The sequence below is a fragment of the Notechis scutatus genome, chromosome 3, assembly GCF_049901735.1.
Source record: "Notechis scutatus isolate UNSWTSFEM ecotype Mainland chromosome 3, rNotScu1.2, whole genome shotgun sequence".
Taxonomy (NCBI): domain Eukaryota; kingdom Metazoa; phylum Chordata; class Lepidosauria; order Squamata; family Elapidae; genus Notechis; species Notechis scutatus.
The window spans coordinates 136,852,435-136,878,181 of NC_142011.1; the positions used below are offsets into that span (position 1 = coordinate 136,852,435).

Below are 25,747 nucleotides of genomic sequence, written 5' to 3' on the forward strand. Positions count from 1 at the left end.
TTTCTCTGGTCTTTTAGAGTTGACAATTGGCCATCAGTTATCCATGTTTCTTACCTATCTAGCAGTCACTTATTTGGAGTGAAATCAAGAAATGCATAGGATTATGTTAACCATGAGGAATTGTAATATGTAATGGAAAGAATCTTGACACACTGATTATTTTTCTGTTGTTTCCCTGTTTCAGTTACATGTTTCAGAAATTAATAGATTATATTTCTCTAAGTACAGACTAGGCTTATATGTTTGCCAAGCCATAACATAATTTTTCATTTTTGGCTTAGCATGTTGTATAAATGATAAATCATGGTTTTAGGTTTAGGATATTGAGCAACTCCAGTCAGCTGTGCTTTATTCAATAATTTATGATTAAATAAAATATGTCACAACACAGTGATTCCTGTTAAAGATCAGCTATACCTCTAAAGATTGTTCAGGCTCCAATATAGAATTCTTAATTAAACTTTTAAACTGAAGATTTATTTTCTAATGATTACTTGTGAAATAAATAGATTTGTACAAATAACAGCTTTTTGGTATGTTTTATATTTCCTTTCCATCCCACTATTTTAGGAAGCTATCGCCTGCATTCCATCAAGCATTGCTGTCTTTTTGCCAGATGTCAGCAGAGAGCCGTTTGGGATCAGAGGTATATTTATTTTTGTAAAATACTAATTCCTATTGAGTCATAAGAATTAAGCAAAGGAACCTATTTCAATTTTGATTATTAGTCTTTCATTGTACCTCTGGCCACTTTCTTAGGCATTTACCTTTGTATAATTTAAGATTTGAGCCAGTAATGTATTTCACACCTTACCCAATTGTCACATGAGTGTTTTGGTCTAGGTACCATTTTTTGAAATCTAGGTACATACTAATGTAATATCCTTTGGACAGTCATTCACATAATGGCACTTTCTCATTATTCCATCGTGATCTCTGAAACAGTTACATAATTACATTCAGATAGCGTTTACTTTTCCCCAATATGTTTAAGGTGGGCATTTTATTTTAGATTGAACTGTATGCTAATTTCTGAAAGATTAAACATTTTTATCAGAGATATGTTGTATAATACAATTGCTGTATATGACTTTGCCAAAAAATTGCACTTTAGGTGTCTCGAATTGCTGATAGTGAAAAAAGTGTCATGCTGATGCTTGGACGTTGTTTACCACATATTGTTCCTAATGTTCTGCTTGCAAAACGAGAGGTAAGAAATATAGGAATATTTGTTTAGTTTCATACAATATTTCTATTCATTTAGAATGATGTATTTTTTGTTATACTGAAGTCTGTTACTTGCAATCATCTTCTCACTTTTGTGCATGCATTTCTACTCCCAGAAAATGGTTGCACATCTATGTCAGGTGAGTTTTCAGCAAAACAGCATGGTATCCTGCTATTTATCCTTTTGCTTAAGATCCTTAAGGCACTTTGCAGGGCTGTTACTGTGAGTCCATCTGTTTTGCCCTTAAGTTTGCTTACTTATATTAGCTAAACCCAGTTCTAGTATTGTTGTATTTGAGTAGAACCTAAATTTTGAATTGAAGTGAACTTGCCTGTTATGTTATTTCTAAAAATGACATGTATTTAAATGTTTACCCTTCTTATTAACAGCCATATTCAGACAGACAGCATGGCCAGATTGAACTGTCAGTAGTTTGCACCAATAATTGAGAGTGATTAGAGCAAGATCTGTATATTGCTCACTCATTAGCAGGCCAGAACCCCGAAGTCTGGCTTGCTGTTATCAACATGGGCCTTTAATGTAATTTTAACTGAGAATTTGGCGCTTAGTGATGCATTTCTAACGATACAATGAAGTCTGAGCTGAAGATGAGTTGGTTCTATATGCGTTTTCTTTGTTTTAATTCAAAATTGCTTTTTGAGCCAGCTTAGCTTTACCTGTTAATCTAGATATCTAGTAATGCACTTGGGCATTTAACTTTATGAGCTTTATGAAAAGGTAACTAAGTCAAGAAATGTGTACTGATCCTTCAGGTTACAGTTACTACATTTTCCAATAGTTAATGCTTTATTGTGGGATTCAATTTTTGACTATATATGCTGCACGCCTAATTGTATGAAATGATACATATGTTTAGGTTATAGTAGAAGATACTATATAGGCTACATTAAATTGTCAGGATCAGTTACCAATTTCTGGCTGTTGCCATTCAGCTTGCCAGGATGCTGCTTTAGTTGTTCTTTGCAGTTCCTAGTTATATTTCAACATTATATATTTCTGCAGTCCTAATTTTTGCTTATTTAATCCTTGCACATTTGTGGAAATAGATAATCCTAACTTTGATATCTAATTCATAAAAATTAATAAAGATATATATATATTAGAATCTTGGTTTTTGCATGTGAAATAGCCAAATAATCAGTAACAGAGAATGCTAACAACTTTCAATTACCAAGTTATTAGTATCCTTAGAATCTAATAAGAATTCTGAATTTAAAACAAAAGAAGTATTAATGGTTAACACAGGCTCCTATTTATGCACTAGCATAAAGCTCATGCTTCTGTTCTTGTCATCCTCATTGGAATAATTTATCCAGGGATGCCCTTCCTTATTTTGTATAACTTCGAGTACTAGCTAATCTGATTCCCATATACTCTTTCCATTATCATAAAAAATAAAAAAAATAAAAAAAATGGATGGCTAGATTTATACCTTAATTTTACATGTTATATTTCATAAAGATTAGCTATTTAAAGATAAATCAAAAACTCCAATTAACTTGCAGAAGCTCTAAGCATTTCCTAGGCAAAATATGGATTCCATGAATATTTTTCAATAATTTTAGTAAGACTTATAGCAAAAGATATAATGTGTTCTATACAAGGCTGCAATAAACAGCTTGTTGAAATACTTTTTTGTAATCATTTTTAATTCCTATTTCCAAAATCAAAAACAGCTGGCCCTCATATATCCTGTGAAATTTGTTAACCATTTATGTTCATTTGAAGGTTCATTTATTGGACAATTATGCAGTTCCGCAGCTAATTTGTTTAGTTTAGCTATTATATTTTCATGTTATAATTGTGGTACAATATTTCTCTGAAGCTTCACAACTAAAGCTGCTATCTATAGGATTCTTTGTAACAGATAGATAAAGGATTCTAAGTTCAGCACTTGGGCATAATATGCTGATATTTTTCATGAAGCAAGTGTAGGCATCCTTTTTTAATTTTTATTATTATTATTATTATTTTTGAAGGCTATATGGCAGTGCTGGAAAGGTAAGGTTGGAGCCAAAATGTGTGAAGCCACCTTTTCTTTCCATCTTTATTTCCCTCAAGAAAATATTAGAGATGAGCATTCTTACTTCTAGAGGGCTCCGTCATGAAGTCATAGGTTGTCCTTGAATTATGACTATAACTGAGCCTGGCAATTATAACCATAAGTCATGATGGTTGTAAAAAGGGTCACCCTGTGGTTTGGCCCAATGTTAAAACCTTTTTCACAGCGGTCAGTAAGCAGATGAGGTCATAAAGCAAACATCACAGGAAATAAATGAGCACATTGTTACCTATGGGGCAGATTTTGCTGGAAACTGGAAGTAAACATCAGTTTGCAGTAAAACCATCATAAAACTCAGGCACAAAACTGGGGTGCTGCAAATGACCATAAATATGGACCTGTTGCCAAGCTCCCAAAATGTGAACATGTGACTGCAGGGAAGTTGACATTGGAACTTCAAAACTCAGATCTTAAATAGCTTTTGGGGATTCCATTGGTCATAAGTCAAGAATTAGCTATAATCCAAAAATGCAGTTTGCCCAATTTGGTCATAAGGCATTTTTTTTATTTAGAGTAGGGCCTCCCAAACCATGGGCCATGGCCTGTTGGCCACTGGGCCGCGTGAGCAGCTGGCCAGCGGACGCTCATGTGTGGGTGTGCACCCCCCACCACGAATGCTAGTGTCTCCACAAATGTGTAGGCGCTAGTATCACTGCACATGCTGCGTGCACACTCACGCCTGTTTGCGTGTGTGAGTGTAAAGGTGCCTATCCCTCCCCCCCTCCGGACCGCCAACCCAGAAAGGTTGGAGAACTCTGTCTTAGAGTGTATAATTTGTCATCAACAACTTTATGAGTCTTTAGTTGCTTTCAATTTCCTATGATATTCTTATAACCTACTTGTAAAAGCCTATTCAGTTTCAAAAACTATTTGTCACACAACTAAGAGCAGTACTATCAGGAAATTAAAGTTTAAACTCCCACTGGATGTGCAGAAATAGCTATACAATTCATTGGACGTTAGCCAAAATTTTGTAATAGAATTATAACAAATTACATAGTCAATTTTTGTAGAAATCCTGAATTCGGTGGGGAAAAAAAGTTGTTTGACCAACTCTTAATCTACTGGCATTGGGACAGCGTTGCAGGAAGAAAAGAGAATATCATTTGATGGCACCATTTTTTTTACAAGAAAATGAGTTAACTTTCCCTAAAATGGTCAATGAATTTATGGCATCCTATCATGATTGAGGTTAGGGTTGGATAAGAAATAATCCTTTTACTAAAAGACATTTCCTTGTACTGCCTTGGCTTATGTTAAGTTTTTCAGCAGTACTGATAGCTCAGCCATCTTTCTTTTTCATTTATAACTGAATATTTTTTTTAATTCTGAAATACTAAAAACTTAAAATACAGGACAAATAAATTGAACTTCACTAATGCATATAAGTCTTCAAACATTTTATTGTAAGACCTATAGTTCAAGCTAACATTCCGAACTCACTCTAGGCTTTGCTTAAGTAAAGTAAAAATACTGTCAAAACTTGTTCTGCGCTTTGCTTGTTCTTTTGTTTTGCAAGCCTCCTATGGGTATAGCCAGGCAAAGCTGGGGCAGGCTTCGACAGTGCTTACATAAAGTGCTTACACTTTGCTTTGGCATGCCTGACTAGGGTTGAAAAATATTGTCCTCCAACCTATGCATGTAGTTTCATCACCTTAGAGTCATGAATTATAGCTTGAGAACTTTGGGATTATGCTTTTACCTCTTTGGGCAGAAAAATATATATTAAGTAATACGTTATCATTTAAAAATAGAAGTAAATGATCAGGGTATGTCTGTGAAAGATGCCACAATAGGCAATAGGCAAGTTTTAAAATGTATATTTTATTGGCACACATGGTATAACTTCCCAACAGGCTAGAATCACTTTATTTATAAAAGTGGAAGCCTCTTTCCTTGGTATTGATCACATGCTGCAGTTTTCATGGGCAGATTATTTCTCATTCTTTTTCTTCTGGAAGTAAATTTAGCTAGCACTTTGGACGTGTCTTTTTTTTATGGCAATCTTGTTAACATAGTAATCATGCATATGCACAGTAATTATATACCTTGAATCTTAGGAATAGCCTCCAGCCAAATCCTTAAGTTCAGAAGAATTTGATCTGTATTCTTCTTATAAGATTAGACATTCTTGCACCTCTTGATTCACTAAGAAATAAGGCAGTGGAAATCAATTCCAGGTAAGTGTGCGTAAGAGTTCAGCACACTAAAGGCAGCTATATTCTCTCTTTTACTGGAAGAGTTCTCAAGTTAAAAAAAATCTAAGAGATCTTCAAGTGTAGGGAGTCCATATATAGCATTTGAGTTCTTTCCGCATTACTTCCCATTCAGTAAACCCTCTTGTCCTTCTGCTTCTGTCATTCCTTTCCTTTCCCCTTCATTGACTAAACATGCAACATGCATTAGGACATTCAAGAAGGTTTCTCATTGTTTCTCCACTCCCATTGATAGAAGGAAGTTTAGAAGCACTGATGCAGCGATGCAGAGAACTCTCCAATCCTATAATATGCATGAAAGAATATGACCAATGGACGTGGACACACAACTAATTCCAACAGAGTCAGTATCCAGCTTTCTGCAAGGTAAAAGCATCAGCCTTGTATCTGCCCCATATCAACCAATCTAGATAGCATGAAAGAACCTTGCAAAAGATAATAGACTGATACCTTGTTATGTTACTGATCTCATCCAGTAATATTTTTCAATTGAAGGGAAAATAGAATCTCAGAGCTATTTTCAAAAGACTTAATACATTTAATTAAAAAGTCTGCATAATTCTACATACCTAAATAGACTAATCCATTTTGAAAGTTTCAGAATCAATTTGTAGAATGGAGATTTGCTGTTTATATGACCATTAAAAATTCCACATAATAAAAGCTAAGTAGAACCTCAGAATTAAAAATTCAACAAATATTTCAGCTATTATTCTGCTGAATATTGTTTTTAACCGTCAAAGTAGTAATTTCCTTCAACTTTTTATTATTTGTTTATATTTTCAAACTACTCTAAAACCCATATTTAAATATCCATTCTCCTTTCTAGAAAATAACAATAAATATACTTCCAAGATCATGTTCATTGTCAAATGATTTAAAGAAATGGTTTATTGGAAGTTTGACTACTAATTTATCACAAATATAATAAACATCTAACCACTGTCTAGAATCTAATAATCTTCCTTAGAGTTACTGACCGATATTATCATGCTATTTAATACTGATTTCTTTTTGAATGTGCCTCTTCTGGTGGAATACTTTCTGAACTGTTTCTGCTTTCTAAGTATGTAGTTTCTTAGTTTAATACTTTTATAAAATGCAATTTTCAGTATCATATACTTATGCTCCTTAATTAATATTCCAGATTTTTCTTCTCTAAATCTTACATACAGACACTTTTAGTAATGCTGTGTGCAGTATTAAATCTTGGATAACTAATTACAACCAAAATGTTGGTGTTTTAATGTAGGGTAACTAATATGTTATATAGATTAAGATTAAAAATCCTCTCTAACTGGAGTTTTTTTCCAATCCCCTTTAACCCAATAAAAGTTTTCATTCACTGCCTCCATTCTAGTTACATAAATATCCCTATCATCTTCTATCCTGAAATTTGTATTGTTTATTTATTTATTTAGAGATCTTGAAGCAGAATAATACAACTTTTATAATCTTTAGCCCACTTAATCAAATTCAGAGTATAGTCCTATTGAAGCAATTCATATACATCTATTCTTGTAGGAATGGGAACAGAATTATTTAATTAGGGAAGTACAAAATATAGGAAGTTCAAGTAATGATTATTTTACACATGTATTCTTGTGGGGATAAGAACAAAAATATTTAATTAAAAAGAAATATAGGAAGTGCAAGTAATTGTTTTACTTTAAAAATCATTTACTAATATCTGAATCCATATATTCGCCATACATCTTTTTGTATGACGAATTCATTATTATTCCACAATGCCATTATAGACTTTGTTTTTAAAGTCACCTGAATGGTTTCTTTTTTTATTACAATATTCTACTTCATTGCAGAATATTGAAGAGGACCTTCATCTTGACAAGTTTTCCGATCCAAGATTTGATAAGCCTTCTTATTACATAATGTTGAATAAACATGAAATAAATATTTGTCCTGATTTTTTCTGTGTGGACAGAAGACATGGAATGTATTCATGTTTACGCTAGTATATAGTTGTATGTCAGTAATATTTATGTATAATGACAACACAGTTTTGTATTCAATAGCACTGACTGTTTACAGGCAATGCAAGGCCATGGTAATATTAAGTGGGGCAACAAGGAAGTGCCTGTTATATAAAACTATATTCCTATTACTAGCCAAAGACAATCCAAAATTTAATTTCACTTGATTTTTCTGTTCACTGTGAAAATTAGGAATTATGACTTTTTAAAAAATTCTAGCCAATAGCTCTACAAATTTTCTTTTAAAAACCTCAAGGTTTGATATTGACTTATCAGTTGAAATCACAACTCTTAAATTGTATGTAAAGAAAAAGGAATATTGCTTTCTTTTTATTTATTTAATGTTACATAATTCCAGCAAACTTGTAAAGAGGATTAATACTACTACATATGTGTTCAGGATTACGGTACTTCTCCTCTGATATTTCAAAATATTAAATATTTTTACATATTCAAAAATATGTAAACATACAAAGTGTGTATGTGTAAAAAAACAACTATAAATGATTTTGCACCCCACAACTTCATTGGATATTCAGATAACGTGATCAAATAGAGTTTTTGAATTAACTAAATTAAATATCAATTAAATCTAAAATTCTTCCCAGTTGTATATCATGAGATTAATATTGTATATGTCCTTGTGCAATTGCTATGCAGTCTTGCATCAAGATGTGACTCCACTTAGCAAAACAGATATTTCCTGACCTTGTTTTGTCATATTTAGGATCTATCTTGTAAATATAGTCTCATCTTTTTCTGTTACAAAACTAGTGAAATTTTCTCCATTCATCAAGTCTATTTCAAGAGACTTTCAAAAATACTAAATGTTCTTTTCATACTTAATTATGTTTACATTACCTTTATATATCCTTCTTTATGTATATTCTTATAATGTATTTGAAAAATAATATGTATTCTTAGAGATACGGAAATTGTTTAGAGTGTTTATTTTAGTTAGGTAATTGTTTTGTTGAGAAAAATCTTAATCCACTTTCAGGGTCCACTCTTAATCCACTCTTCAGCCAAGACATTCTCCATTCTTTGGTCATTTTTATTTTATTTGTAAACAATTTTTTCATTTTGGATTTCTCCTTTTGGAAACTAGAGTTTCTTGGAGAGACTTTTACAACAATAATGTTTTGCATTGCATTCCTTGGAATAATATTCTATAAAAATACTCATTTCTTTAGACGATTCAAAGAATTTATTATATTGATTCAGACTTTTAAAATGGGGTGGTATTTTGCCTATTAACCTCTTTCGGTAGTTTGACCCAATTAAATGCAAGATTACTGAAGCTGAGAAAGACTTGAATTCTGAAGCAAGCAAAAATAGAGCCTTTTTTCATACACTCAACATCATTTGATATTAAGTTATATAATTAGATTGGAATGGAAGAAGAAATGTCATGATAATAGAAACTGCAATAAACATAAAGAAGCTCAACTCTGTCTTGTAGCTTTTCTTTTATTAATAAAGTTTGTTTCCAAATTTTTCATGTAGTTAGTCTTCTTGTCTTTCAAGATAATTTTATATTTTTTATTATTGAAAGGCAGTATAGTGAGGTTCAGTGCTAGTCAACTGAGAAAACCGATAAAGTCTGACTGCTTTTACATTGTATTTTCTTACCATTTATGAGAATAAATACTTTGATGTGGACAGAATCTAATACGTAATTATAAAATTACTGATTCAAGAGATAAGCAATCAAATATCCCCCAGAAGGGTTTGGACTTTAACTCTTATTAATATTTTGTCTCATTACATAGCCAACATAAGAAATCACTATGTATAATTTACAGCCTATGTCTACAACTTTGATTCCCACAATTTGATGCTAAACTTATATGTTTCCTAAGCTATATAAACCAAAAACATAAAGGAATGTTTGAATTCATAATACCATTTTTTCTGAAGGAGAAACTTGAGCATCCAATTTTACCATACTGAAATATTGCTCTATTGCTACATGTACTCTCCAGACTTGGAATAAATTGGGATATATTTTAATTTCTTAGTATTCTAAAATCTGAGTCTTATGTTTGGAGTGGTTGTTTGTTTTTGTTAATGAGTTGCAGAGAATATGTGGAATTTAAAGTAGTCTATTCAGATAATCTTTCATTGTTTAAAGATTTAAGGAAACACTTTTTGTTCTATTCATCTTATTAAAGTTTTACTAACTTGGGGTATTGTTGAAAATGTCTAGTTTGGACATAAAGATCAAGGAAAGAGGTTTTTTTTAAAGTCACAGCTGCCTTTGGGAATCTGTACCATCTGATTTAGACATATTGAAAATTGAAAAGCTATCTATATAGAAAGAGATTTTTTATAGACTTAACCATAGTTTAGTGAAGTGTATGTACTTCCATGTAAACAAATATACAGTATTTCTTTTAACAGCAGTAGAATGATCCTTTATATATCTGATTGATAGTGACATTGCCAAAAATAATAATAATCAAGAACTAGGCAAATGAAACATTTCTGAATTATACCAATTTTCTTTGAAATTTTTCCTGATTTGGAAGGCATATTGTATAGTAGCACAAATATGTGAAGTAGTTAAAATATCAGAATTCGAATATAAATTGCTTGCAAATCAGATTGAACTTCTGTAAATAGGCATAAAGTCCTTTTTGCTATAAAGATGTCTTATATAAAATGTATCAAAATAAAAATGAATTAAGTTTATTGTATGGCAATCAACATAATGAGAAGTTAATCTTATACTCAATCTCATTTACAGTGGTTTAAACCACTTTTTTTCCTTCAGTTTCAAGTAAGGAAACATGGATTAAGACAAGATTGTTCAGATACTAGAACTTACAGCTATAATGTATATGGACAATGTTTTCTGAGTTCATAAGATGCTTGTGCGCAAATAAATTGTGTTGATAATGAATTAAATATGTGAAATAATTGTATTACTCTTTAGAGTTTTAAATGTTTCTTCTATGTTCTTTAACATCACTTGATAGCTTTTGCTTTCCTTCCTACTCGCACTCTTTTTAGGAGTTGATTCCACTCATTCTGTGTACAGCTTGCCTCCATCCTGAACCTAAAGAAAGAGATCAACTCCTACACATACTGTTCAACTTGATCAAAAGGCCAGATGATGAGCAAAGGTGTGTGCTTTATATTAGCAGGAGGCTTTCTCTTTCAGACTTCTTTTTAAGTCAGGGGTTACTTATTTATTGCAGATTTTCTCTCAATAAGTTTCTAGCCTGATTTAAATATTGTAGCTATATAAATTGTCAAAGGTAATATAAGCATTTTTCAGCAATGTCCTAAGTGGCAACATAATATTCATAGCATCAGTATAGACCACGGCTGTCAAACTTGTGGCCCATGGGCCAGATGCGTCATGCGCTGGCCACACCCATGCCTAGTTTAGCAAAGGAAAAACAGTCCTGATATGTCAGGTTATGCTGCCGTGACGATGCAAGTTTGACAGCCCTGGTATAGACAAACAGATTAAAAAAACTTATGTCTGTATAAGTTCCTAATAATCTTTACTCCCTTGATATATTCAGCATTTAGGACTGAGGAATAGGAGCGATGTGGTGGCCTAGTGGTAAAGACACTAACCTCCCACTTGGAAGGTTGAAAGTTCAATCCAAGATAGCAGCAGATGCTTCTCTCTCAGAGCGCAAAGAGAAGATACCTGCTGTGAACTCCACATAGGCATCAGGAAGGCCAGTGAACACTCAGCTCCATTTAGCCATCCCAATGCTACCCAGAATTAACAATTTTAAGATTGTAAAAAGAAAGAAAAAAGGACTGAGGAATGGGTGCATATTATTTCCAATGGATTATTGTCTGAATTGTTTTGATATCTGAGGGGAAATTCTACAAGGAGCTATCCCTGATTATAAAAACAAAAAAAATAAATTGCTGCACTTTATCTGATCAGCCATCTAACCCTGCCTTATGACAAAATAACACTTATGTTTGCCCACTTTGAAAAAAGTAAGTTTTTATTTAATTTCATAATAGCATTGAGTTATAAAAAAAAAGTTTGCCCTGTTCAGTACTACGTGGCCACATAAATAGGCCACTTTTCATTCAGTTCTCCTGAAATCTAATCTCTTTATTTCAAAATAGTTTATTTTTAAAACTTGTTTTGATTTCTTCAAATGATCTCTCTTGTATAAACCACTTGAGTATATATTTTTAAAAATGTTTAGGTATTTTCCATCTATTTTGCCTTATTTTTAGCTACTGTTCTTATATTCACAATTTATTTGAAATTTCAAATAGTTCATAGTATAATATTACTGAGCAATCATAAATCTACCATGGATTGATTTGAAATAAATACTATATATCCATTCCCTGTTCAGAAAACTTATAGTAAATAGGTTTATGACTAATCCTCAAACTTTGAATCCACTCCTGGATATTGCCTTGGGGAAGTAACATAACAAAAAAAGTAATTGTCAAGCTCTAATCATCAGGTTGTGTCTCATGAGACTGTCCTTAGAAAAATATTAAAAAATCAAATTATCTGAGAAGTTATCTTGGCTTTGCAGCACAGACTTAGAGCAAACTGCAGATTCTTCAAGCAGAATTTAATTTTTGAAGGGAGATGATGCAGTGCTAATTGAGGAACTGACATCTTTATAAACCTTAGAAGACTATTTCTACCCCTGTATTGAATGGTAGGTAGTGGGTAGTTACATTTCTTAAAAACATGTTTAAAATTAAATATAGTGTAAGATTCAGTTTCATAGAAAAATAAATGTTTAGCTATATGTTGCCAATTTGATATACAGGAGATATTAACCAAATATTCCTTATTCAAACAAATCAGCAGTACAGTAAACCAAATCTTCTGATTATATAACAGGATAAACAGTTCTGAGCATTTTGAAGTGTTTACATATATTAATAAAAGATCTATATTTTTTCTTTCCCTCTCACTTTTTTTCAATTTATAACTTACATAAAGTATATATTTAATTTTGCACAATATAAATTATCTAGACTTCATTCTGCTATAGTATATATTCACATTGTGGATCGTTTTATCTACAGCATTTTTCTTACAGTGTGTATATTTTATATATTCACTTATGAAAAACCATAACTGCATTTATTTTGTTTTCCAAAATATGAGCAGCATTTTTCTACAGGTAGTCCTCATTTATCTATCACATTGGGGCCAGTAACTCAATCATTAAGCAAAAAGGTCCCTAAATGGAATTATGACTATGATATTACTTCAAGTTTGCTTTCCAGGCCTGAGAAGCTTATAATTGCATTGACTGCCATAAAATTACTTTTTCATCACCATGGTAATGTGAATGGTTGCTAAATGATACAATCGCTAAACAAGGACTACTTGTAAAGTCAATTCCATTGTATACAAAAACAAGATAAAAGTGTGCATTTCCGGCAGAAATAAAGAAAAATATACTTTTTAAAAGAGCTTGTCTTTGAAAGTTATTCGTGTTATCAATTGTTGACTGGCTGTGAGTAAAAGAGCCATCTGGTTCAATTATCTTAGTTATTCTTTCAGATGGTGCATCTGCTGTTTGCTAAATGTTTGCAGGTTACACTAGCATGTTTTTTTCATAATAGGCTTGTTTCTTTTTTTTTTTACTAGGCAAATGATTTTGACTGGGTGTGTAGCATTTGCACAGCATGTTGGACCTACACGTGTAGAAGCTGAACTCTTGCCACAGTGTTGGGAGCAGGTATTTTGCATTTAATTAACTATAAAATCATATTTTCCCAGCCATAATAATACGATCAGTAGCATTTTAAAATCACATATGGTGAAATATAAATCTGCCAGAACAAATTCCAGGCTAACAAAAATCAAGAAGAGTTTGAATCAGAATCTGAATAGACCATTTCTCAAGTAAAAAAGTCAGATATACCTTTTCTGTGAAAATCAAGGAAATTTTCTGTTCAGTCTGTAAATAGAAGATAATTGAAGAAGTTACTAAAATGAAACTTCTTATTGTTCACTTTATAATACGGGATTTATAAAAAAAATATTGTAGCCAAATTACAGGAGTAAATGTTAACAAATATTAATGAAAAAAAATTGTCTCCCACAGATCAATCACAAATATCCAGAAAGGCGGCTATTAGTAGCAGAGTCTTGTGGAGCATTGGCACCATATCTTCCTGTAAGAGTTCTATATGCAGTTGTTGTTGTTGTTACTTCTTTAAATTGAATATATATTGTCCAGAGATTAAAGCTGTGGTCTACAACCAAAATCCAGTGAGATTCAAGGAAGAGCTTTGTAGTAGTGTTATCATATTTCCTGGCTTATTGTTAGGTTCAAGTAAAAACAACATGGTCTATTATAAAAATTAAGTAATCTATAGTATTCTTGTGCCAAATCCCAGTATTTCATTTTTATATCCTCCCCAAATTATACTACCAAAACCGGAAGGAATTCAGAAAGTTTTGAGTACTTGCCAATAAAATATAAATATAAATTATCATTTATATTTTATTGGCAGTTGCATTTTTTTATATTTAACCAAGACTTCATGGCCGAATCAGGTTCATTTTCTTTTATTTAAAACTTTTTAAATCTTTCATTTAAAAAAAAAAGGTTTTAAAACCATCTAACATATTTTTTTAAAATCATGCTTTACTTGTAAAGTACCCTTTCCTAAAATAAAATAAAAAATGTAATATAAACCAAGATGTAAGCACTTTTCAGGAGCTGCAAAAACAAACAAACAGCAAATCTTTTTTTTAAAGTAAAACTAAATAAAAGAGTATTGAGTCAGAGGGTTCCTTAAGTGGCATGTTTTTATTCCACCAACCATCTGAAACAACAGAGTGGTGAACATATGATAACTTTAATAATCATCCTCTTGAAGTCTTGCCATTTTCCTGTAGCTAATTTTTGACTAAAAGCTATCTTGCTACTAATTGGCCTTTGCAGTTTTGAAGTATGCAGTGCTGGCTAATACCAGGTTACTATTTATTTTCAGAAAGAAATTCGTAGTTCATTGGTTCTTTCCATGCTACAGCAGATGCTAATGGAAGATAAAGCAGATTTGGTACGAGAAGCTGTAATCAAAAGTCTTGGTATCATCATGGGATACATTGATGATCCAGACAAATACCAGCAGGTATTGTGCCTGATTATATGTATATGAGTACAAGCATATGAAATATATTGTTTACAGTGATCCAGGGTAAAGTATTTTGTACAATTACTGAATAACCTTCATTACTTAAATTATTCAGAGTCATCAGTATCTAGAATGCTTGTGCACTTTTTATATGAATGATGTTCCTCATTTTCTTACCATATAAATCATATTTACTCTGTAATTTTAGAAATTTAAAACAAGTATTCACTTTTTCTTGTTTTGCTGTTTTTCCTTTAAAAAGAAAAAAAAAATACATTTTACACAGTTTAACATAAAATCTTAAATCAAAACATTTTCTATTGACCCCTTTTCTGTTTTGCTGTTTCAGAGAGTCTAGTTGTGATTGTGAAGGTGCGGAGTGATCAGATTTCTTATTTCTGCTTTTTGTTTATTCCTGCTGTTTTTCTATTTGGAAAGGCCACAACCTAGAGTTGCAGAATCTCAATAGAATTATAATTAAGCCTACTAAAATGTACATAAAATTCTACTGGTATTTCATTATGTTATGTATTTAAACTAAGTAACATTCATACATGTGTTTTTCCATGTATTGCCAGGGATTTGAACTATTACTCTCAGCATTGGGTGATCCCTCAGAACGAGTGGTTAGTGCAACTCATCAAGTATTCTTACCAGCTTATGCTGCTTGGACTACAGAATTAGGAAATTTACAGTTGCATCTTATACCTACATTGCTTAGTAAAATTGAAAAATTACTCAAGGTAAATATATAAAATATATAAAAAATTTATCATTTGTGAAAGACGAAGTTTTAATATAAACCAAATAGTTTTGGTGCCTTTTACTTCAAGGCAAAGATGTATTGATATATTTGGTTGTGAACAGGACCATCGTCCATCTTCCTTATTATTCTGCTAAACATTTATCTTAAGACCTTTGAGTTGCCTATTTAAATTTACTGTAATTTGGGATGTATGTAAAAGTAGTGGAAATATAAATACAGGTAGTCCTCAACTTACGATCACAATTGAGCCCAACATTTCTGTTAGCAGGGTAATTGTCAAGTGAGTTTTGCTCTAATTCACAACCCTTCTTACCTTAGTTGTTAGTGAATCACTGCAATTGTTAAGTTAGTAACATAGTTGTTAAGTGAATCTGGCTTCTTCATTGACTTTGCTTGTCATAAAGTCACAAAATGGTCACATGACCCTGGGACACTGCAACTGTCATACAGTAAATACATACCATTGCCAAGCATCCACATTTTGATCACATGACCATGGAGTTGTTGCAACACTCATAAATGTGAAAAACAGTCATGTCATTTTGACACACTTGCAATAGCTATCCATGAAGGAAATTCAGGAAAATCTGTTATTCTTTTAAGATTCTGTCCTTGTGGCAAAGGGGAAGTTGAAAACTGCTGCTGCTTTCTTGTTGGAAGCACTGAGACACTTCTGGAATAAAAGAATTTGCCACATCACCATTGCCCAGGGGATGCCTGGTTTGGGGCTCCTTTCATGATCCTGTTAATATGCCCACCAAAGTGGTACCTATCTATCTACTTGTGATTACTCACTTTAAAACTGCTAGGTCAGCAACAACTGGAATGAATTGAGAGGAGCTCACTCCGCCATGCAGCAGCACTTGGGTCGTCAAATGCATGCTTGCCAATTGTTAACCCAGCACATACCTAACCACATAACCTACCGTGCTGTGCAGCACTCGGGTCTCAAATCTGTGCTTGCCTGGTTTATCAAACGAGCGTCCTAACTACATGGCAGTTGAAAATATGATCCTTATATTGTGCTTCCCATTTTATAAAAACACATGTCTACATTTTATATTTTCCCTAATGACTAAATTTCCAGGTCATTCAGTTTATTTTTTATACGGTTGTTAGCAAATCAGTATGGTTGAATTTCTTTGAACATAGTCAAAATTTCTTGTATTGTTTGTAAAATCTATTTTGGTTTTAGAAACAATACAAGTTGTATTGATTATTTTTATCTTCTTTTGTTACTTTTCATTTTTACCTTCTTTAAGTGGAGTTCTGGTTATTAATCATAATAAAGGTCTGACTGATCAACTATACATATACATTCTCTCTCTCTCTCTCTCTCACACACACACACACATGCTTTTTAGGAAATGCTGTTGAGTGGCTATGTAGTAAAAAAAAAAAGTTGTAATTTAGATTTCTGGCATATGTTACAGGAAAGTGAACATGGACTGGATGAACATAAACTCCACATGTATCTTTCTGCTTTACAATCCTTGATACCTTCTCTTTTTGCATTGGTGTTGCAAGATGCCCCCTTTACAAACAAAGCTAAGCTTCAGGGAGAAGTCCCACATATAGAAGGTACCTGCTTCAGTATTTTCTGTAAAGCTTTATTTAGAAATAAGATACCATAGAAATGCTGGTGTGGTTGTTGGAGTTGTTCAACCATTTTTGTTTCTGTTTAGTTTAGACATTTTTGTTTCTGTTTAGTTTAATGCTTCTTTGGGAAATAATATGTTTTTTATATTTATATGATATAATATATATTTGCGTGTGTGTGTGTATGTGTGTATATATATGTACATATGTATATATACACACACACATATACAGTATTTGTGTGTGTGTGTGTGTATTTGTTTTCTTAAGTTTTCGCGGGTACTTACATGTATGGCATTCAGCTTTGTTCGGGTATTTTCCCACGTCATTGCAGTTGTGCTTTTAAAGTTGTAGCAACGTTTCAGCAGAATCCATCATCAGGCTTCTGTATACAGATGAACACTATACAGAAGCCTGATGATGGCAGATGAGATTCTGCTGAAACATTGCTACAATTTTAAAAGCACAACTGCAATGACGTGGGAAAATACCCGAACAAAGCTGAATGCCATACACACACACACACACACACACACGCACACACACACACATACAGTATATGTGTATGTGTATATACAGAGTGTGTGTGTGTATTCTTTGAGAGCAGGCATTGGAATTTCCTTTTAATGTGTGCCATTGTGTAGATAGAGAAGTGACAATAAAAGTTACCTTGTTCCAATGTTATCAGAAGATAAATTTTTGCGCTCATTTCTAGAGATTGCATGGACACGTACATGTGATTTTCTCAGTTACAATATAAATATTGTTTCTTGTGTCCTGGATTTATTTTAATTATCAATTTAACTAAAGCCTGTTTTATTTTTTAATTATAAATATTTTGGTTGTTTGCTTTCAGTAACAAGGTTCCCAAGACCTGTATCACCTCTACAGGATGTGGCCACTATAATCGGAAGTCGTGAACAACTAGCTGTATTGTTGCAGCTTTATGATTACCAGTTAGAACATGAGGGTACCACAGGATGGGATACCTTACTATGGGTTGTCAATCAACTGTGAGTTCTCCTTGTTTTGTTCCATTTGATAATTTTGTTTTTAAATAATATTTTTAATGTCTATCTTTCAAAATTTACACTATAATCTGTTTCAGCATTTTCAGATGACTACAGGTAGCATGCAAAACTTTTTCATATTTAAACCTCTTAATTCAGAAACATTACTTTTAGATTCAGATTAGGTGTCTCAACATTGCTAGACATTTTTCAACACTGTTCTGACCATTCTAGAAATGCTGCAAACTAAATTTTAAATTAATGTTTAAAGCTGTGGATGTTTCCGGAATGGCTAGAACACTTAGTATTCTCATACTCAGTTTCAAACTTAACAATTCTGAACTCAGAACATTTTAAATTAAAATATATAAATTTAAAATATATTTAAAAATTAAAATATTTTAAATTTAAAATATTAAAATAAAATTTAAAATACCATGCAGAAAATATGCTGCACAGGCCCATAGCTAGATTTCGGGCTGACCAAAATGCTGACAGGCCCATAGCTGGAATTCAGGCTGACCAAAAAGCTGACAGTCTGTTTAGTATTGATCACATTCTCATAGTTGACTCCTGGTGATGTGCGTTGCCCTGTAATGTTATCATGAACTACAGGTAGTGCTTGCTTAATGACGAGCCACTTAGTAAAAATTCAAAGGCTCCCCAAAAGGTTTTTATAGCCATTCTGGAGTTCCCTTCTGGAGTTCATATGACTGCATTTGAGTTGTTTGGCAACTGGTTCACATTTACAGCCAGTTACAACATTCCATAGTCACATGACTTCAATTTATAATATTTTATAATAGAAAAGAATGGATTTGCTTAACGATTGTGTTATTCACTTTACAACCAGAGCATTCACTTAATTGGATTGGTCATATAGGTGTCTCAGCTTACAACCATTGTCACTAATGCCGGAATTTCCAGATTCCATTATGGTTGTATGCAAAAATGTATACAAAATGTTGTCATTAAGAGTTGTGATATATCTTGGGGGGAGCTGGCGTCGCGACGATACGGCATGCGATCTTGGAGGTCTGAGATCGCTGCCGATATCTTTGCTCCTGGATGATCCAATTGGGCCTAAACCGTCCCGAAGAGACGGTGAAAGTGAAGAGCGCATCCTGTCGATCCCAGGGACACCGCAAAGTCCCTGGTAGATCCAGGAGAAGCTCTTCTTGCCAGCGGCAAAGAGGCAGTCATTAAAGCTGCTGAAGTTGGGACAGCTCTGAAACGGAAGAGAGCAGAAAGAGAAAGTGTGCCGGTTTGATGAGAACTTTTTTTTTTACTCTAAGATCTGAAAGGACACCCTAAAGGAAAGAAAGAATCTGTAAAAGTTTTGACAGAAGTGACTAAGCGGCGATTTTAAACAGGAGTGTCAAAGTAATGCTTTGGGGTTTTTTTCTCATTTTTGGATTTTTTTTATACGATCTTGTATTTTGGAACTGGACTGGTTTTCTTGTTCATATCTATTTATTTATTTTCTTCTCCTTTTTGACTTGTAATATTTTAGGCTAGAGGCTTCCTTTAGTTAATTCATTTTTAAATATATATATATCTTTTTTTTCTTCTTTTTATTAACTCCCATTATATTCTGCTCGGAAAAGGAGGGGGAAAGTGAGAGCAAAGAAACTTTGTAACACTGCCAACTAGAGGCTTGAAAATATTTTTTTTCCCTGTGACCAGACAAAGCTGAGAAGGAAAGAACTGAGACTCTTTTTCAAGTACATTGCTATTTGATAAGATAGAGGGAAGAGCATGAGAGAGTATTATTGCAGGTGCTCTTCTGGGATTCTATCAACAGCTGGAGTCTGGTGTTGAAATGTAGGGGGGAAAAGGTGATAAGTTTTTGGAGAAGAGAGCTATAATAAATCCTTGGATAATTAAATAAAGTGTAGTGTGCTCTTTTTATTTTTCGTAAGTTGTGTTATCCCTCCTCACCAGCTTTATTGCATTTTTTTAAATCTCCTTTGTAATAACTGTTTGGGTTGGAGCTTGCCTTTGTTTTTCTCTCTTCTTTTTTTTTTTGGAAGTCCAACCTCTACGTTTGCTTTTTATTTTAAAGGGAAAGCCTTAAAAGCCTTAAAGGTGGAGTTGCTATATTCTATAAAAATCCTTACATCTAAAAATATCCAAGTTACCCAGGAGTTTGCCCTTCCTGAAACCATCATCTGTGAACTATCCTCAAATATCACAATTCGATTCTTACTATGTTACAGAGCACCTGATTATGACATCGAACATGTAAACAAGCTAAATACATTACTAACATGGGCTGCATCCTGCCCATACCCTTTTATCCTTCTTGGTGATTTCAATCTACCTCATATTAACTGGACCCTAAATGATTGTACAACTGAAATCATACACACAACCTTCTACAATGCTATTACAAATCTGGGACTGGAACAACTAGTAACCAACAACACTAGACTAAACAACTGCCTCGATCTCATCTTTTGCAACAGTTTGAACCTAATCTACGGAATACAATCTAAAGAACCCTTTTCCAGTAGTGACCACAATATGATCGACTTTTGTCTCAACATACATCCACACAAAAATCACCACAATGATGTAATCCCCTATTGTAACTTCAAAAAGGCAACTATGATCTTATAGACAACGATCTCTCATCCCTTGATTGGCAATCTCTATTCACTGGATGCAATACTGTTGAAGACCATTATAACATATTTTTACTTGAAGTCAAAAGAGTCATCAAACTATATGTACCAACAACAACTCCCAAAACAAAACAAAAAGCAGATTACCCATATCAATAAGGAAACTTCAATCCAAAAAGAGATCACTCTGGCGGAAAAACAAATCTGGTCACGCTTGCCAATTTCAAAAACCGATACAAAAATCTATGCCACCAGATAAAGACCGAATGCACCAATTATCACATTAAACAAGAGGAAAACCTTCTAAGCACCAATTCCACCCGCGCTTTTTACAATTTTGTAAACAACAAACTAAAGACTCAAGGTCCATCCCTCCTTGATAGGACCTGATGGTAAAGACTGCAACGACGACACCATTAAAGCCAACATCTTTAACACATTCTTCGGCTCAGTATTTGTAAACAGCAATGGATCATGCCCAATATTTCCTTGCCGTATCACAGATAACAACAATGATCTAATACATATCGATTTCACAGAAGACAATGTTGAAAAAGCAATACGCAACCTAAAACCATCTCTATCTATTGGACCGGACGGAATATGTGCCTACTTCTTAAGAAAGCTATCCTCTGCCATAGCCAAACCTCTAAGCATAATCTTTGAAAATCTTTCAGAACCAGCTCCTTGCCTAACCTATGGTCACAAGCCACAGTCATCCCCATCTTCAAAAAGGGAGACCCAAGCCTAGTTGAAAACTACAGGCCAATCTCCTTATGCTGCGTCACCTGTAAAGTCATGGAATCAATTATTAACCAATCCATCATCCTTCACTTAGAGACAAATAACCTACTCTCCAATAAACAATTTGGTTTCAGGAAAAACTATCCTGTAATCTGCAACTCTTACACTGCAAAAACATATGGACAACACAACTCGACCAGGGCAAAACAATAGACGCAATCTACATAGACTTCTGTAAAGCCTTTGATTCAGTGGTACACGACAAACTACTCCTAAAAATAAAATCCTATGGTATCTCTGGACAACTGAATAACTGGATAGAAGCATTCCTGTCAAACAGACAACAAATGGTCAAAATCGAGCGTCCTATCAAATCCAGTACCTGTCAATAGTGGTGTTCCCCAAGGCAGTGTTCTAGGACCAACTCTCTTCATACTCTACATAAACGACCTCTGTGATCATATTAAGAGCAATTGCGTTCTTTCGCTGATGACGTAAAGCTGTTCAATACCACAGACAATACTGCTACCCTTCAAAAGATCTTGACTATGTATCCGAATGGTCAAACAAATGGCAACTTCAAATCTCAACAAATAAATGCTCTGTCTTACATATTGGCAAAAAAATCAGAAAATAAAATACAAGCTGAATAGTCAAGATCTTGTTGATGACCCAAGCTCTGTAAAGGACCTTGGAATACTCACCTCTAATGATCTAAGTGCTAGAGCACACTGCAACTACATAGCCAAAAAGGCATTAAGAGTTGTTAACCTAATCCTACGTAGCTTTTTCTCTGGTAATATCACACTACTAACCAGAGCATACAAAACATTTGCTAGACCAATACTCGAATACAGTTCATCAGTCTGGAATCCACACTACGTATCTGATATTAGCACAATTGAGAAAGTCCAGAAATATTTCACAAGAAGAGTTCTCCACTCCTCTACTCGCTGTAGAATACCTTATGCCACCAGACTTGAAATTCTAGAACTAGAAAACCTTGAATTACGCCGTCTTCGGTCTGACTTAAGCATGGTATACAAAATCATACATTGCAATGTCCTACCTGTCAATGAATACTTCAGCTTCAACCATAACAACACAAGAGCACACAATAGATACAAACTCAAAGTAAACCGCACCAAACTTGATTGCAGGAAATACGACTTCAGCAATAGAGTGGTCAATGTCTGGAATACTCTACCCGACTCTGTAGTTTCTTCCCCAAACCCCAAAAACTTTAACCTTAGACTGTCTACTATTGACCTCACCCTTTCCTAAGAGGTCTGTAGGGGGCGTGCATAAGCGCACCAACGTGCCTACCGTCCCTGTCCTATTGTTTCTCCTATTCTTTTATTTTTCTTATATGTAACCATTTCATGTATTCACAACTATGTATACATTTATACTTATTATCTTGTAAACAATTGACAAATCAAATAAATAAAATAAATAAATAAAAGCATTTTTTTTCCTTCCCTGGTATTTTTGTTTTTTTCATCTACTTTTTTGGTTTATTTTTATGCATTTTTTTCTATCTGAGACCTTTCAATTGGATTAAGGTGTTGAAGAACCTGAAGAATTTTTCCTTTTTCTCTTTTTCTCCTTTTTTAAGCTCTTTTCTTTGTCTTATTTTTGATTGGATTAAGGTATACAAGAACTTGAAGAAATTTTGTCCTCTCTTTTTTTCTCTTCTTTTTCCTTTTTTTATTATTATTACTGGCCTGCTTTTTTTTGACTATTTTTATTTTGAACTACAATTGGTTATTTCACAATTGGATTAAGGTTTAGAAGAACCTGAAGATTTTGAATTGCTTAAAATGAGTAGGAAATTTACAGCTCCTGGTTCTTCAACTTCTACTTCTTCCTCTCCACCATCCAGAGGACAACATTCAATACAGACAAAGAATAGGGAAAACCGATGAAAAAGTGGAGAACATCCAACAAATGATGTTGAAGTATGATGAGAGATTCCAAAAAAATTGAAGAAGATAAACAAAGAGACAAGAAGATTGGAGATATGGACAATAGATTAACGGTGGTTGAACAAGATAAAAGTGGCATGTTGAGATGGGAGATGGATAGATCAGAATTCTATCTTAGATTTCAAAACATAGAGGAAGAAAAAGGACAAAACTTAGCTGAGATAATGATAGAAATACTGGCTGAAGCCTTGGAAATAACTCAAGAGAAGATGATGGATGGAATAGATGAGGTTTATCGAGTTTTCACAAGATATGCGATGAGAAATAGCCTACCAAGAGAAGTTCACATTAGATTTACAAAGAAAGCCATTAAGATGCAAATATTGCAAGTGGCAAAGGAGAAAACATTGAAATACAAAGACAAGGAGATTGTGGTCTTGAAACAAGTACGCAGAAGAGTGAGAGAGATGAGAAGAGAATACCGATTCTTGACTAAAATACTACTTTAAAAAGAGGTGAATTATAGATGGCTGATTCCAGAAGGTTTAATGTTCACATGGCAAGAACAGAGACACAGAACTGACTCAATTGAGAAAGCGGAATTATTTTATACAGAATTTTTTGGAAGGAAAGAGGAAGAGGCAGAAAAAGAGATCTCATTAATTGAATTTCAAGAGGACTGTCAAATGGCGACTGAAAAAGAAGAAGGCGCAGTAGGTGGAAAGGTAGAAGCCAAAGAACAACGTGTATTAAGATCTACGAGAGCTGCCAAACCTAATTATAAAATATAACCATGGAAGAGAAAAAAATGATTACAATTAATATAAATGGACTTAACTCAGCCGTTAAAAGAAGGAAAACTTTTCATAAATTGGAGAAATTAAAATTTGATATAATTTGTCTACAAGAAGTACATATTAAAAAACAATATGAACAATTGTTGGTACAGCCAAAATTAGGGAAAATATTCACTTCCTTGACACAATGTAAGAAAAGAGGAGTGGTTTTATATATCAAAGAGACCACCCCAGCAAAATTGATTTATACTGATGATGGAAGAATACTAATGGTGGAAATAATGGACAATAATATGAAAACACTCCTGATTGCAATATATGCTCCGAATGAGGAAAAAAGAAGAAGGACATGATTTGTTGTTGGGGTGGCATGCTTTTTTATGGTACAAAGGAACTAAAACACAGGGGTATTTTAGAAGACATTATATACGGGAGTCTCTGTGGTTAAACTGGGAGAAGATTAAAAGACAATGTTATTTGAAAATTCCAATCTGGTTATCGACTATTGAAGCATTCTCGTATCCTATAATATACAAAAAGGAACAAACAGTTAGATATGGTGAAATATTGAATGAAAAGGGTGAACTTAAATCTATACAAAAACTAGAGGAACAAGGTATAAAGATGAATTGGTTTTCATATGCGCAAATACATTCAAGGTATGATAAAGATTCTAAAAAAGAAGGTTTCTATGATAAACTGACTGACTTAGATAAGATTTTGACAGGTACTGATGAAAAGGTGATTAAAAATTGTATGGATATCTATTAGAAATTAAACTAGAAGAACAAGTTAAAGAAACTATGATAGCTTGGGGGAAGAATTTTGGATATGGGATTGATTTAGAGAAATGGCAAAAATTGTGGTCTCAAAATTATAAAATGACAATGTCAACAGCATATAAAAAAAATTTGTATAAGATGTTTTACAGGTGGCATTTCCCCCCAACAAGAATAGCAAGAATGTTCAAGAGTAAATCCAAAAAATGTTGGAAATGTCATCAGACACCTGGCTCATATTACCATATGTGGTGGACTTGTGCGGATGCTAAAAAATACTGGACTAAAATCCACATGTGGTTGGAGAAAATGACGAAAAAACATATAGACTTGAAACCAGAGATATTTTTATTGGGAATTTTACCTGAAATATATAGTAAAGATTTGAAATACCTGATTGTAAATGTATTAACAGCGGCTAGGATTGTTTTTGCTAAAAACTGGAAAAATGAGAAGATACCATCACATGAGGAAATCATTAAGAAAATATTGGAATGTGCTGAAATGAGTAGATTGACATTTGAAATTAGAGAACAAGAGGATAAACAATTTTATAAAATTTGGGATCTTTTCTATCAATGGTTAAGACAATAAAGTACAGTAATGAAATATGTAGATTTCTAGAAAATAATAAATATATAAAGATGTACTTCTTTTTTATTATAACTACAAAATGATTTTAGGATAGATTTGGGATGATAATATGAACTGTTATACAATAAATTAAGTAAATTATGGTTATCTTGTAAAACATGAATGAATAAAAGTATAGTCAAATGATTGATTAATAATGATACTAAGGTATTTAGTTTTTGGTTGACAATATGAGATTATATGTAATGTAATTGTAATTGAAGACTACGAAA

General features: G+C 33.2%; 1 protein-coding gene across 6 annotated transcripts in view; it reads left to right on the forward strand.

The window, feature by feature from the left end:
* The window catches only part of RELCH (RAB11 binding and LisH domain, coiled-coil and HEAT repeat containing), an 80,361-nt gene that overhangs the window by 21,933 nt on the left and 32,681 nt on the right, over positions 1 to 25,747 (forward strand). For 3 of the 6 annotated variants that reach the window (XR_015748777.1, XM_087961196.1, XM_087961197.1), the window contains exons 9-18: positions 571 to 646; positions 1,115 to 1,210; positions 1,344 to 1,367; positions 10,537 to 10,649; positions 13,133 to 13,223; positions 13,593 to 13,664; positions 14,488 to 14,628; positions 15,210 to 15,374; positions 16,831 to 16,978; positions 17,853 to 18,009. Coding sequence is in view for 4 of the 6 variants with exons in the window: in XM_087961196.1 (XP_087817322.1) it covers positions 571 to 646; positions 1,115 to 1,210; positions 1,344 to 1,367; positions 10,537 to 10,649; positions 13,133 to 13,223; positions 13,593 to 13,664; positions 14,488 to 14,628; positions 15,210 to 15,374; positions 16,831 to 16,978; positions 17,853 to 18,009 (1,083 nt within the window). In the remaining 2 variants the exon portion in view is untranslated. The remainder of the gene's footprint in view (positions 1 to 570; positions 647 to 1,114; positions 1,211 to 1,343; positions 1,368 to 10,536; positions 10,650 to 13,132; positions 13,224 to 13,592; positions 13,665 to 14,487; positions 14,629 to 15,209; positions 15,375 to 16,830; positions 16,979 to 17,852; positions 18,010 to 25,747) is intronic. The other 3 variants (XR_015748778.1, XM_087961198.1, XM_087961199.1) reach the window with 1 other exon arrangement.